The sequence below is a fragment of the Rhinatrema bivittatum genome, chromosome 5 (genome assembly GCF_901001135.1).
Source record: "Rhinatrema bivittatum chromosome 5, aRhiBiv1.1, whole genome shotgun sequence".
Lineage (NCBI taxonomy): Eukaryota > Metazoa > Chordata > Amphibia > Gymnophiona > Rhinatrematidae > Rhinatrema > Rhinatrema bivittatum.
Window position 1 is genome coordinate 96,519,259 of NC_042619.1, and position 13,358 is coordinate 96,532,616.

General features: G+C 45.8%; 1 protein-coding gene across 2 annotated transcripts in view; it reads right to left on the minus strand.

Moving 5' to 3' along the window:
- UBL3 (ubiquitin like 3) overlaps nucleotides 1-13,358 on the minus strand; it is a 258,473-nt gene that overhangs the window by 21,428 nt on the left and 223,687 nt on the right. For both annotated transcript variants that reach the window (XM_029602622.1, XM_029602621.1), the window contains exon 3: nucleotides 9,617-9,703. In XM_029602622.1, the coding sequence (XP_029458482.1) occupies nucleotides 9,617-9,703 (87 nt within the window). The remainder of the gene's footprint in view (nucleotides 1-9,616; nucleotides 9,704-13,358) is intronic.

Here is a 13,358-nt window from a genome sequence, read left to right on the forward strand (position 1 = left end):
AGCTTTAGAAAAAGGATGGGAAGAGAATGACCTGCAAATGATTGGGTTTCTAGCTCAGTTGAAATCTGGCCCAAAGGAGGAGGAGAAAATTGCTGCCTACCTTCCAAATTGAAACCAATTGATTTTTATTCTCCATTTTTTTTTTTTTTTTTTAGGGAAAGCAGAGTTGCTTACCTGTAACAGGTATTCTATGATAGCAGGATGTTAGTCCTCACACATGGGTAACATTACTGGATGGAACCTGGCATGGAAAACTAATGTCAAAGTTTCCAGAACTTTGACTAGGCACGCCCAGCATGCCCTAATCCATGCAGCCATATGGGGTCCCTCTTCAATCTCATAACATAACATTACCATAAAAATTAAATAATAAACCATAGGAGAAACCCAACTCCATTGGGTGGCAGGTGGGTTTTGTGAGGATTAACATCCTGCTGGCCCTAGGAAAACATCTGTACAGGTAAGCAACTCTGCTTTCTCCTAGGACAAACAGGATGGTAGTCCTCACACATGGGTGAAACCCTAGCTATGGGCTGCTCCCCAACACAAAAGGGGACCAACAAGCACTAACCAGGTGCCAATGGGGAAGACAGCCTGAACCCAAACAATGAGCTCTAGGTAGGGACAGTTGGGTTCTACACCTCAAACAGGTTCCGGAGGACAGACTGGCCAAACCTACTGTCACGTCAGCCATTCCTATCAGACAGTAGTGAGATATAAATGTCTGGAGAGAACTCCACATCGCAGCCTTGCAGATCTCCATGGGAACTGCTCACAAGTCGGCCACCGATACTGCCATGGTTCTGACAGAATGAGCCTTGACATGATCCCCAAAATGCAGTCCCGCCTGGGCATAACAGAAGGAGATGCAATCTGCTAGCCAAATGGATGTCGTCTGTTTGGTAACGGCAACTCCCAACTTATTTCTATCAAAAGAAATGCAAAGTTGGGTGGCCTGTCTATAGGCTTCTGTTTGCTCCAGGTAGAAGTCTAAGGCTCTCTTGCAATCCAAACTGTGCAGTGCTCATTCGCCTTGATGCGAATGGGGCCTGGGAAAGAATGTTGGCAGGATGATTGACTGATTAAGACAGAAGTCCATCAACACCTTAGGCAGGAACTTAGGATGCATTTGCAAGACCACCCTGTCATGATAAAATTTGATATACGGTGGATAAGTCACTAAGGCCTGGAGCTTGCTGACCCTGCATGCTGAAGTGACTGCCACCAAAAATATGATTTTCCAGGTCAAGTACTTCAGGTCACAGGTGCTCAGTGGCTCAAAAGGAGCTTTCATCAGCTGAGCGAGCAAAACATTGAGGTCCCAAAACATAGTAGGAGGCCTTAGGGGAGGCTTCAACTGAAGCAGGCCCAGCATGAAGCGTACAATAGGCTATACAGAGATGAGTGCTCCATCTACACCTTGGTGGTATGCTCCAACAGCACTCAGGTGAACACTAACAGAGGTGGTTTTTAAACCAGCTTCTGATAGGTGTAGAAGTTAGCCAAGCATTTTTTGTATAGAGCAGGAGAAAGGATCTAGGGCCTTTTGCTCACATCACATGGAAAACCACCTCTAATTTAGTCCACAGACTTCCCAGTGGAAGGCTTTTGAGAAGCTACCAGGACCTGAGAGACATCTTCAGAAAGATCAAGCAGCTGCACGATCAGCCTTTCAACATCCAGGCTGTGAGCGACAGGGCCTGGAGGTTGGGATACCGTAGCCTGCCCTGATCGTTGAGATCTAGGGAAGTCCCCAGACTGATCGGTTCCCAGAAGGACAACTCCCACAGGAGTGGGAACCAGACCTGTCTTGGCCAATGGGGGACTATAAGGATCATGGGCCTTCGGTCCTGTCAGAGCTTCAGGAGAGTCTTCATCATGAACAGAAGGAGAGGAGAATATGCATACAGAAGACCCTTGGCCCAATGGCGGGCAAAGGTATCAGAGGCTGGTTTGCTCTCTGACCTGTACAGGGAGCAGAACTGAGTCACCTTACTGTTGCAGGGGGATGCGAACAAGTTCACATCTGGGTTTCCCCAGAGGTGGAAGATCCGGTTTGCTACCCCCCTGGTCAAGTGATCACTCATCGGGTCTGAAGGTCCGACTCAGTCTATCCGCTATGCGGTTCTTTGTTCCGGCTAGGTACATGGCCCGGAGCACCATCCCATGGGACAGGGCTCAGGCCAGATCTGTAATGCTTCCTAACATAGGAGGTACGACCCTGTGCCTCCCTGCTTGTTGACATACCACATGGCAACTTGCTTGTCTGTTTGGATCACAACAATATTGTTGGACAGGGAGCGTACTTGATTGCCGGAGCTCCAGGAAGTTGATTTGACACCTTACTTTCTGAGTGGACCACAGACCCTCGGTACAGAGCCTCTCTACATAAGCACCTCACCCAAGGGAGGATGCATCCATGGTAAGGACAATTTGGGCAGGTGGATTCTGGAAAGATATTTCCTGAAATATCCTCTAGCCACTAGGATAAGGAGTCCCATAGGGTCGGCGTGATGTGGATGCGGTCCTGAAGGTTCTGGGAGGCCTGGCAGCACTGCGACCTTAAGGTCCATTGGGCTCTGCACATGTGCAAACGTGCCAAGGGAGTGACATGGTCGATTGCAACCATATAGCCCAGCAGTTTCAACATGTGCTGGACTGACACCTACTGGCTCTGTTGAATCACCTCCGCTATGGATGCCAATGTGACTGCCCTACTGCGTGGCAAGAAGACCTTTGCCTGAGCTGTGTTTATAGCAGAGCTCCTATAACTCCAATTGAGGTGATGGGCTGAGGTGAGACTTTGGGTAATTGATGATGAACCTTAGTGACTCCAGCACCCAGATGATCAAGTGCAAGGATCGATCTATCCCTGCCCAAGAGGCACTCTTGACCAGCCAATCGTCCAGATAAGGAGAACATGCACTTCCAGTCTGCGGAGGTGCACCACTACCACGGCCAGACACTTGGTAAAGACAAGAGGAGCCAACGCTAGCCCAAACAGTAACACCCTGCACTGGAAATACTGTTTTCCCACCACAAATCTGAGATACTTCCTATGACCTGGGAAGATCTCTATGTGAGTGTATGCATCCTTTGGGAGCATAGCCAGTTCTCATTTTGCAGGAGGGGAATCAGGGTGCCCAGGAAAACCAACCTGAATTTTTATTTTCTGAGAAACTTGTTCAAGGCCCTCAGGTCTGGGATGGCATGGAGGCCCCCTGTTTTCTTTGGAATCAGGAAGCACCAGGAGTAGAATCCATGCCCTCTTTGCCCTGGTGGAACAGGCTCGACAGCTCTAGCTGTTAAGAGGGCAGAGCTGCTGAAGTACCTTCTGATGTACTACTGGTCCCCAAAATGGGCAAGGAGGAGAATTTGGCGGGACATCCAATAGGTTCAATTGGTAAGCTTGGCAGGATGGACAGAACCCACTGGACTGAGGTTATACTGAGCCACTGGTTTGTGAAGAACTGTAGCCTGTCCCCGACCGGGGGGTCCAGTGTTTTGGGTATGGGCAGCTGGCTGATGTTCCCTACGATCCAGTCAAAACCCTGTCCTAGGATTTGGTTGGGGCTTGGGAGCCCGCTGCTGCCTGGGTCACCGCGAGAGGTCACCTTCTTGGGAACGGGAGCGAGGGGCCGGAGGATAGCACTTCCTCTGGCAGTAGAAAGACTTCCTCGGGCCATACTTCACCGACCTCCTGGCTGAAAAGGGTGGGTATGAAGTGCTAGCAGAGAGTTGTTGGAGGGTCTCATGTTGATTCCTCAACTGGTCACTGTGTCCCTCACCGTACCTCTGATTCTCTCCTGTACACGGCATGTCAGTGAGTCTTTCCTGTACCTCTCGTTGGAGATCTGAGGCCCACAGCCACACCATTCTGTAGGCACTGATTCCCACTGCAGAGATTCTCACTGCCATCTTGAAAACATTGTAGGTGGATCTCACCTCATGTTTTCCACACTCCAGGCCCTGATGCACCAGTGACAGGAAGATGTCTTGCTGCTGTTGAGGTAGCCGCTCAGCTGCCTCCTGCACCTGCTTCCAGAGGTTGTGAGAATATTGGCTCGTGTAGAGCTGGTAGGAGGCAATGCGGGCAATGAGCAAAACCCTTGAAAATCTTTCCTCCCAAGGGCGTCCAGGGCTCTGTGCTCTCTACCCAGGGGCATCCAGGTATGGGTCCAAGCACGCTTGGCCTTCTTGAGACCGGATTCAACCACTACAGATTGGTGTGCCAGCTGGCACTTGTCAAATCTGGAAGCCTGTTGGATGAGGTAAACCCCGTCTATCTTCCTGTTAACAGGAGGAACCATGAGGGGTGCTCCCAAATCCTTAGCAGCAACTCCTTAAAGATCTCATGCACCGGGACCACCATGAAGTTAGCATGGGGCACATTTAAAACTAATCGGAGAAAGTTCTTTTCTACTCAACGCACAATTAAACTCTGGAATTTGTTGCCAGAGAATGTGGTTCGTGCAGTTAGTATAGCTGTGTTTAAAAAAGGATTGGATAAGTTCTTGGAGGAGAAGTCCATTACCTGCTATTAAGTTCACTTAGAGAATAGCCACTGCCATTAGCAATGGTTACATGGAATAGACTTAGTTTTTGGGTACTTGCCAGGTTCTTGTGGCCTGGATTGGCCACTGTTGGAAACAGGATGCTGGGCTTGATGGACCCTTGGTCTGACCCAGTATGGCATTTTCTTATGTTCTTATGATCTTTTTAGGAGCCTCCACAAACTGAAGGAGCTATAGCATTTTGTGCTGAGCATCCTCCTCCGTTATTAACTGAAATGGGATGGCTTCTGCCATCGCCTGCACAAAGCCTCCGAAGGTCAGGTCCTCAGGGGGAGACCTCCTTTGCTCCTCTGGAGGAGAAGGCTCTGAGGGGAGACCTTCCGAGCCCTCTGAGGATTCTGCAGTGTTATCCCCCCAGAGATCATAAGGTACCTCATTCTCACTGTAATCCACAGGGGATGGGGTCCTAGGTGCTCGGCCTTTGTCCATGGGTCTAGGCACCAATGACACCGGCAAAGCTGAACGGGGTCTACATTTCCCGGGGCTGGCACTGGCACTGATGGGGCTTCCTCTTCGGAGGAACCAGCGACGTCCACTGCATCGGTTGGTGGAGGCATTGGTTCCTTGCCAGGCATTGATGGCACTCCGGGAACTGGCACCAACTAGGTCGGTAATACCCTGATCAGCATGTTGAGATGCCCTAGCAGTGGTTCCAGTAGGGAAAGCCCAGGTACTGATACCGTTGGTGCCACCGGCTTGATGCTCCAGAGCACCCAGTTGACTGCCAGCTGGACTTAATGCTCCAACTCCTCCTCGAAAATTGCTGATGCCAAAACAGACTGGAAAGTAGGAGGGGTAGCCAGATCTTCCTCTGAACCTAGAGGTGGATCGGCGACTGACATCTGGACCGATGGAGACCATCTGGGACCCCCGACATTGATGGAGGATAGGCATTCCTTGCCGCGGGGGTCACTTTGGGGCATCACGGCAAGAGCCGGTGCCAACGTGAACCTGGCACCGTGCATAGAGGGCAACTGGTGCCGATACTTTCTTGGCTTCCCTCGGTGCTCAGCCCAATCTTTCCCTGGTGTCGAGGTCAAAGATGATGAATCCGATTTCCTTGACCTGGAAGAGATCAACGGGGCCAGTCCCCAGCAGCCCCACAGATGTCGATGGCTCGGTGTCCATTAGTGCGTCTCCGTGCTCCTTTGCCATTGATACCACCAATGTCGAAGTCAATGGCTTGGAATTCCTCGCCTTGAAGAGCTTCTCCATCTTGTCAAAGCAAGCACGACATCCTTTAGGGGTTATCTGGTGACATACGCGGCACCCCCGAATGTCGTGCGATGCCCACAGGCAGAGGATACACACATCATGCGGGTCCATGATAGACATGGTCCTCTAGCACTGGGGGCATCAACAGAACCCCAATGAGGCCATGGCAAGGCTAACAAAGGGTGAAAATGACAGCGAAGGCGGCGGGTGACAGACGCTGGCGGGCACCGAAGCACTGCCGTCTCGGGGGAACAGATAGAAAAATCTAACTGGAAGCAAGAGGGAGCCGAAAGGGATCCGCAATCGAGAAAAAACTGTGAAACACACCGAAAAAAATCAGTGAAAGTTTTCCAAAACGTTAGAAGATAACACGAGTTCAGAAACTGCGATGCGCTAGCTCCACGGAAAGAGAGATACTAAAGAGGGACTCTGCGAGGCCCTGTGGATTAGGGTGTGTTGGGCATGCTCAGTGTGTCTAGTCAAAGTTCTAGAAACTTTGACTTAAGTTTTCCATGCCTTGCTCCATCCAATGCCGCCACCCATGTGTGAGGACTGTCATCCTTCTTCTCCTAGGAGAAACTACAAGTATTGCTAATGTCAGCAAAGGCTGTAATATATTGTATAACCATGGACAATTTTTAAGTACTCTATAACCGTTTGCCACAAGAGGGCAGAGATGAACCATACTCATACACCTAAAAGCTCACAGGATATACTAGACACATGGGACCATACTGAAAGACAGTTCAATTAGTACATGCTTGAAGCTTGTGACTGGCATTAACATTATCACCCACCACTCACACATTCAGTTTACAAATATATGAACTGAAGCAGGTAAGATGAAGATTGTTTTAGAGGCAAGGCTCTTTGTTCTAAGGAAAACTGGAATTTCAGTACTTTGCTGTTGCATTTGGAGTGGAAGAGAAAGGAAGCTGAACTGTTGATTTCAGAGCATGGGCGATTGAAGAGAATTCTGGCAACATGGAAGACAGCCTACAAAGAGGTAACAAAATCCAAGAATCATCATAAATGATCATGGATTCTGTTACAATTCTTACCATCTCCTGACATATATTGCAAAACAGGATTACCAGACTCTTCATGTATAATTAGAAATATATTAAATAACTGGCAAGCAAAGCAATGGCTTGCACTATAAAGCGCTTACATACTTTGCTTTGTAGTCTCAATAAAGATGCAAAATATGAATAACTCTAATTATACACCCAGAATGCAGGAACCCTCCTCTCCATAAACTTCCCCTTCCTTCACCCAGAATACACAGTATCTTACCAAAATTCAAATTCTCTAACCTAAAAAAGAGCCTTACCTTTCAAAATCAGTATTTATGTCTTAGCTTTTCAGGGTCTCAACTCATATGTGTGTGAGAGTTGGAAGTGGGCACTGAAAACATATGAGAGGCAAGTGAACAGACACTAACAAGAACTGAGGCTCTCACCATGGTGATATTGCTCATAAGTTTCAAACCTGTGCTAAGTGGGCTTTACTAAATCAAAAGGCAGGCCTTTTACATTTGTCACAAAACTATGCAATCATATGTTAGAGAAAACACTTTTTGCCTCATTCACATTCTGCATTTTTTCATTTGTTACTCCTGGAAGAATTATGCGCAAAAAAACTGAAAATTCTGCACCAAAAAATTTAAAATTCTGCGCACATTTTCTAAATTCTGCAAAATTGTCAAAATAACAATATTTTTAGCAAATTGTCATATGCTTTCTCTCACATACCATCTGTCACACACTTTCTGTCTCCCCTCAGACAACTCTCTCACACACCCACACACATTCTCCCCCACCCCCACACACATACACAGGTTCCCAGGCAGACACCTACCCACCCTCACCAGCTTACAACAAATACACGGGCTCACACATATACTCTCAGGGCCTGGGCCTCTTTTTCAGCCATCAGCAGGATGAGGTCGGCTGACAGCCTCTGGGTCCTCTCTCTCTTTCAAGCACAGTGGGGGTGGCGTGAGAGGAGGTAAACAGGAACAGAAGTAGAGGTCAAAAGAGGATTCATATCTCCACCTGCTCTAAGCCAGAGGCAGCAACCCATGGCAAGGCACAGCGCTGGACAGCTGAGCAGACAATGACCTCTGCTGCTACTGAATCGGGAAGCTAGCTCCAAGCCTCACATGCAGCAGCAGGAGCTGCATTTAACCAAACATCTCCAGCTGCTGTGGGGCTGGTCTCGCGCAGAAGGAGATTATTTCTGGTTAAATGCAACCTCTGCGGGAGAGTCAGAGTCCACTCAGCTGACCTGTGCCACAGCACACATGTCAAAGGCTGCAGACCCCTGGCCCAGAACAAATTTAAATATGAATCCTCCCTTGACCTCTGCTCCTGTCCCCATTCACCTGCTTTCCCCTCATATCTGGAGCCCCCACTAGAAACACTCTCTGCCCCTCTCCTCGCTCACCGAATGTATGGTCCTGGCCTTCGCGCGGTGGAGCTTGCTAACCTCGCCCGTGGCGCTTTGCCTCTGCGCAAACCTTACCCGTGCCGCGATGACTCTGGGTGCTTCCGGTGATGCTTCCTCTTCCGGCAGGCGAGCATGCTAGCATAGCAGTCTTGGCAGCAGTGTAGCCGAGACTGCTATGCTAGGCGAGCGAGGAAATCTGCGATTCTGCGAGGCGAGGGAGGAAATCTATGGGAAGGGAGAATTCTGCGCAAATTCTGTATTGCACAGTAGCGCAGAATTCCCCCAGGACTAATTTGTGCAACAAGCTGTAACATGGTATTATTTAGCTGATTAACACAATTGCTATACAACATTTTTACAGATTTTCAAGACTAAAAATTATAATAAAGTCCAATAAGTTGCGTCCCTGTAATGTAAGGCAGCTAAAAGCCTGCACGACCATGTGTTTTTATGAATAGGAATATTTAATTCATATAGAGTAGATATGTGGTACATTGTACTGAATCAAAGGATGACAAACTACACAGTGGCCTACTGCTCTGTAAAACCAGATCTTCAGGTACATCAGGTTTCATAAAAAGAAACAGCAACATTAGCCCAGCAGCTCTGAATTCCAACAAGATCTATCTGCTAAGGTAAGCCAAGGTGGCAGAAAATGGCAGTCAGACAGCATTTGCTGTGTCTTAAACTGCTATAGCCTGTCTTTTCTAGCAGGTGGCTTTCATAATCACTAGGTTGTCATATTATTGTATGTACATACAGTACATTTTCATTTTTAAACAAAACACTGAACGTAGTGTTATGGATTGGACTATATTATCATCAAGTGAAAAACAATAATTTAAAAAAATACTAATTTATTTCAATGTATTTAGGATTCTAAGTTTTTAAAGATGTATTTCACTATTTCTATTTACCAAATAATATGTTCATATGGTCATTAGGTGGCATGTCTTGTCTTGCCACACTCATGCCTGTTGAGAATACTGAAAGTCTCAATTTTGTTTCACCATCCAAAACATTACAGCATCCTCCGAACAACAACTGTGTAAGATTAGAAATGCCACTTGCAAACCATATCACACAACTGGGGATCTCTCTATTTAAAGCATGGATTGAAAAATGTTTAAAAAGTTTTACTGGTCTTTTAATGTTTAGTTATCTCATTTGCTAGAAGATTTGTCCCCAACTAAAGAAAGATATCTTCACTTTGGTTTAAGACATCCATTTCAGGACCCCAATAAATACATGGTGGTACAGCCTGCCACTAAGACAGCTATTTCATGAGCACAAGCTTTCTGAACTGGATAACGTTTTGGATCTGATGTGCAAACAGTGTTGTGGAAAATAGTTCCAGTCACGTGTTGTTTCATTACCTCCTAGTGTCACATTGCCATGTAGAAACCGTCCTTGATAAATAAGCCGTAAAATATTTGGACTGCTGACCTGCTCCTCTTCCCAATCTGAAAATAGAAAGAAAGGTTCGGGTTTGGCTCAGAACAGCATCATCTCTTATTTGATACTAGAGACAGAAATGGTTAAATTGCCTAGACAGATCTAGTATATAGGAAATGGTAAGTTAGAATTAAAATACCAGAGGTAGGGAGACACTGATCTCTTTGATGTGGTTTCCCCCCCCCCCCCCCGCCTGTACATACTTTACCCCATGCTGCTCCCTAAGGAGTGTCTAAAGAAGCCTTCATGGCTGAACCTAATTTGGTGGTTGTGATAGCTTTCATTGTACCAACCAAAGGAAGTTATATATATAGAAGTATTACTGCATATTAGATTATAGGGATTCACACACTTTCCCCCTAGGATTAGATGTCCTTTTTAAAGTGGAAATGAATGTCTACAGAGTAAAACTAATTTAAAAAGTCAAAACAAGCTGCTAAGAACCAATGCAGTTACAAAAACAAATAAAGGAGGGATTTCTTTTTTATAGTAAGCCCGATAACTTTAAATTTTGTACTTCTATACAGAAAATCCAAATTCTATTCCAGATTAGGTACATTTTATTTATTGTATTGAAATTTCATGAAGCAAAGACAAAAATATATTTGTTTTGGAAAAACCATAGCAAGCAGAAAAAAAAGAAAAAAAAATACACACAGATAAGATATGCAAATAACTTTGCTACAACCACCAATCCACAATTTATGAGGGAGTGTACAATGGAAAAACAACTGGGGAATAAAGATTACAATAGGAAACAAGATACTAAGGCCTCAAGGATTCTAACACAGGCCCCTATACAAGGATGACAGTTAAATGTGAGATATCAGAGGAGAAGAAACTGCAGATTCTTCAGCAAAAGTAGTTAAACAGGCACTCAAAAAAGCAGTTCATTTAGGAAGGTCTTGGAAGACATGGGCAATTGCTTGATACTTACAAGGCCAGTTTAACCAAGACGTATCCCCAAGCTGCAACACTAGGGGACACATCAGAAAAAATTGCTCTCTCTTCCTTTCTATGGTCTTAGCCACATGCAGGAAAATACAAATTTTAGAATTTAAAAAAACAAAGCTTTATATCCTGGTGTCTGTCTGGTTTGAGCACAAATTTCACAATTAAGGTAGAAATCAAAGTGACTTCCTCCTCTGCCTTTTCAAGATCATCAGTAAAACAAAAGACATCAAAGGAAATCTGTAAAGCTCCAGGCTGACCTTCCTTTTTGATAAAAGATAGAATATAATATGCTCTAGCTCAGTGTTTCCCAACCAGTGTGCTGCAGCACACTAGTGTGCCATGGCTGAAGTACAGGTGTGCTGCGACTGCAGTCTCATTTCCTGTTTCCCTTCTGGCCTGCAGGATGTCCTCCCGCCAGTAGGGGGCGTGGGAGAGCATTTATCAGAGGCTGCTCTTGCTTTTCCCCCCTGCTAGCTCTCCCCGGCTACAGAAACTGCACAGGGCTCTGCAGGTCAGATTGCAGAGGGAAACTGGCAAAGGAGGAAGAAGCAGCACTCGGTAAGCCTGTTCCCAGACTTTTGCTGTTCAAGGACTGAGAGTGGAATGGAGAAAGGGACAGTTTAATATTTATTTATTTATTTATTTTTAGATTTTTATATACCGGTGTTCCTATATGAAATAAAGATCACATCGGTTTACATTGAAACAGAACATGAAAATTGCCAAAAGGCATTACATAGAACAAGGTTATGAAACTTGGAACAGAGGTGTGTTTCTCTTCTCTCACCCCACAGGGTGTGTGGGGTGAGAGAAGAGAAAGTGTTGCCAGGGTTGGGGGAGAAGGATGGTGGAAGAGGGAAGATGATGATGATGATTCAAGGAGGTGGGAAGGAAAGGTGGAAGGAGAGAAAAGGTGATGATGATGCCAGGGAGTGAGGTTGAGGGAAGGTGATGCCAAGGGGTAGGGGAGACAGAAGATTGATGATGTCAATGAGGGTGAAGGAATGTAAAGAGAAAGAAGGTGATGATGTCGGGGGTTAGGGAGAGGGAAGATGATAATACCAGGAAGTGATGGAGAAGATAAGTGATGCCAGGGGGTGAAGAGAAAGGGAAGAAAAGGTGATTGGCATGGGGAGTGGAGGGAGAGAGAAGAGAAAGCAATGATGCCAGGGGATGGAAAGAGGAAAATTGATGATGCCAGGGGATGGAGGAAGAGGGGTGGAAGCACAGGGAAGTTGATATTGCCAAGGGGTGAGGGAGAGGGAAGTGATGATGATGCAAGCGGGTGGGGAAGAGGTGGTGGTGATGTCTGGGAATCGAGGGAGGGGGAAGGTGATGAGGCATGGGTGGGAGAAGAGGGGGTGGGAGAGGGAAGATGGTGATGATGGGGGTTGTTGGGAGAAGGAAGGTGATGATGCTAGTGAGTGGGGGAGAGAGAGGTAGAAGGAAAGGGAAGGTGGTGATAATGATTCCAGGGTTGAGGAGGTGGAAAGAGAAGGTGATGCTGATATCAAGGAGTGAGGGAAAGGGAAGGTGATGATAACACAAGGGAGGGGGAAGAGATGGTGGGAGAAGGAAGATGATGATGCCAAGGGTGTGGGCGGGGGATAGGGAAAGGAAGATGATGATTATACCAGGGGAGAAGCATGATTATGATGCTGGGGAAGGGAAAAGGCGATGATGCCAAGAGATGGGGGAGAAGGAAGAGTAGAGTAGAGAAAGTGATGATGGAGAAGTGGATGGTGTACCACAACAAAGTGACCCCTGTGCCAGGTGTGTCCCAAAACAAAAAAGGTTGGGAACCATTGCTCTAGAGACTGGTGGACAAGCATTTTCAGGCATCTTGAGGCATTTTACAAAACAGCACTTAAGCTAAGTCAATGGTGGAAATGTTGCCATGTTGGGAAAATGTAGGAACTACAAAGTCCAACTTCTAATAATGTTTTCCAGTCTCTCCATTTTATTATGAATCAAGGAATTATCCTTAAATGCGGAATGAACATTATCTTGAATTGTCCAAATATCTGAACCCATAGATTCTATAGATTTCTTATGTTCATTAAGTGTACTAAGTCCATAATCTTGGCAGGAATTTCCTGAAATTGGGCAGATAATAACTACAAACTGTCCAGTCAGAGAGTTCTCCATAGCAACTATGGCTTCCAGAATCCTCTCCAAACTGATAGCAATGAATCTTACCAAACCAGCAGTCTTTCCAAACACTGAAGAACGTACTACCTTCTCTGTAGCTCCCATATATTATCCCATTAGTTTTCCCCCTATGATAGATCTCCCTCCTCCTTCTGCTGACAGCTGTAGCCTGATATTTCTAGCACTCATCTCAGCAAGTTCCAACCCCACTCCGCCATATGACATATCTGAAGGAGTTAATTTATTTAGGCATTTTTATATACCTAACATATTGTGTGCATTTCACGTCGGTTTACATCCAAATTTGGGGACAAGCCATTAATACTTTGTCCCAAAAGACAACAAAATTAGACACCAAATAAAACCCTATAAAATTACTAAAATCTCATAATGATATTCTATACTGTAAATTACAAAATAATAAAATACATTATATTCATAAAATATCATAGCTACTGGTAACATCATTTAAGAGAATTAAAATTATAAATACCTTTTTTATCTAGCCTAAATATCCAGGAGGAGTCGCTAAGAAGATGTCATTCTACCTTGTTGAAA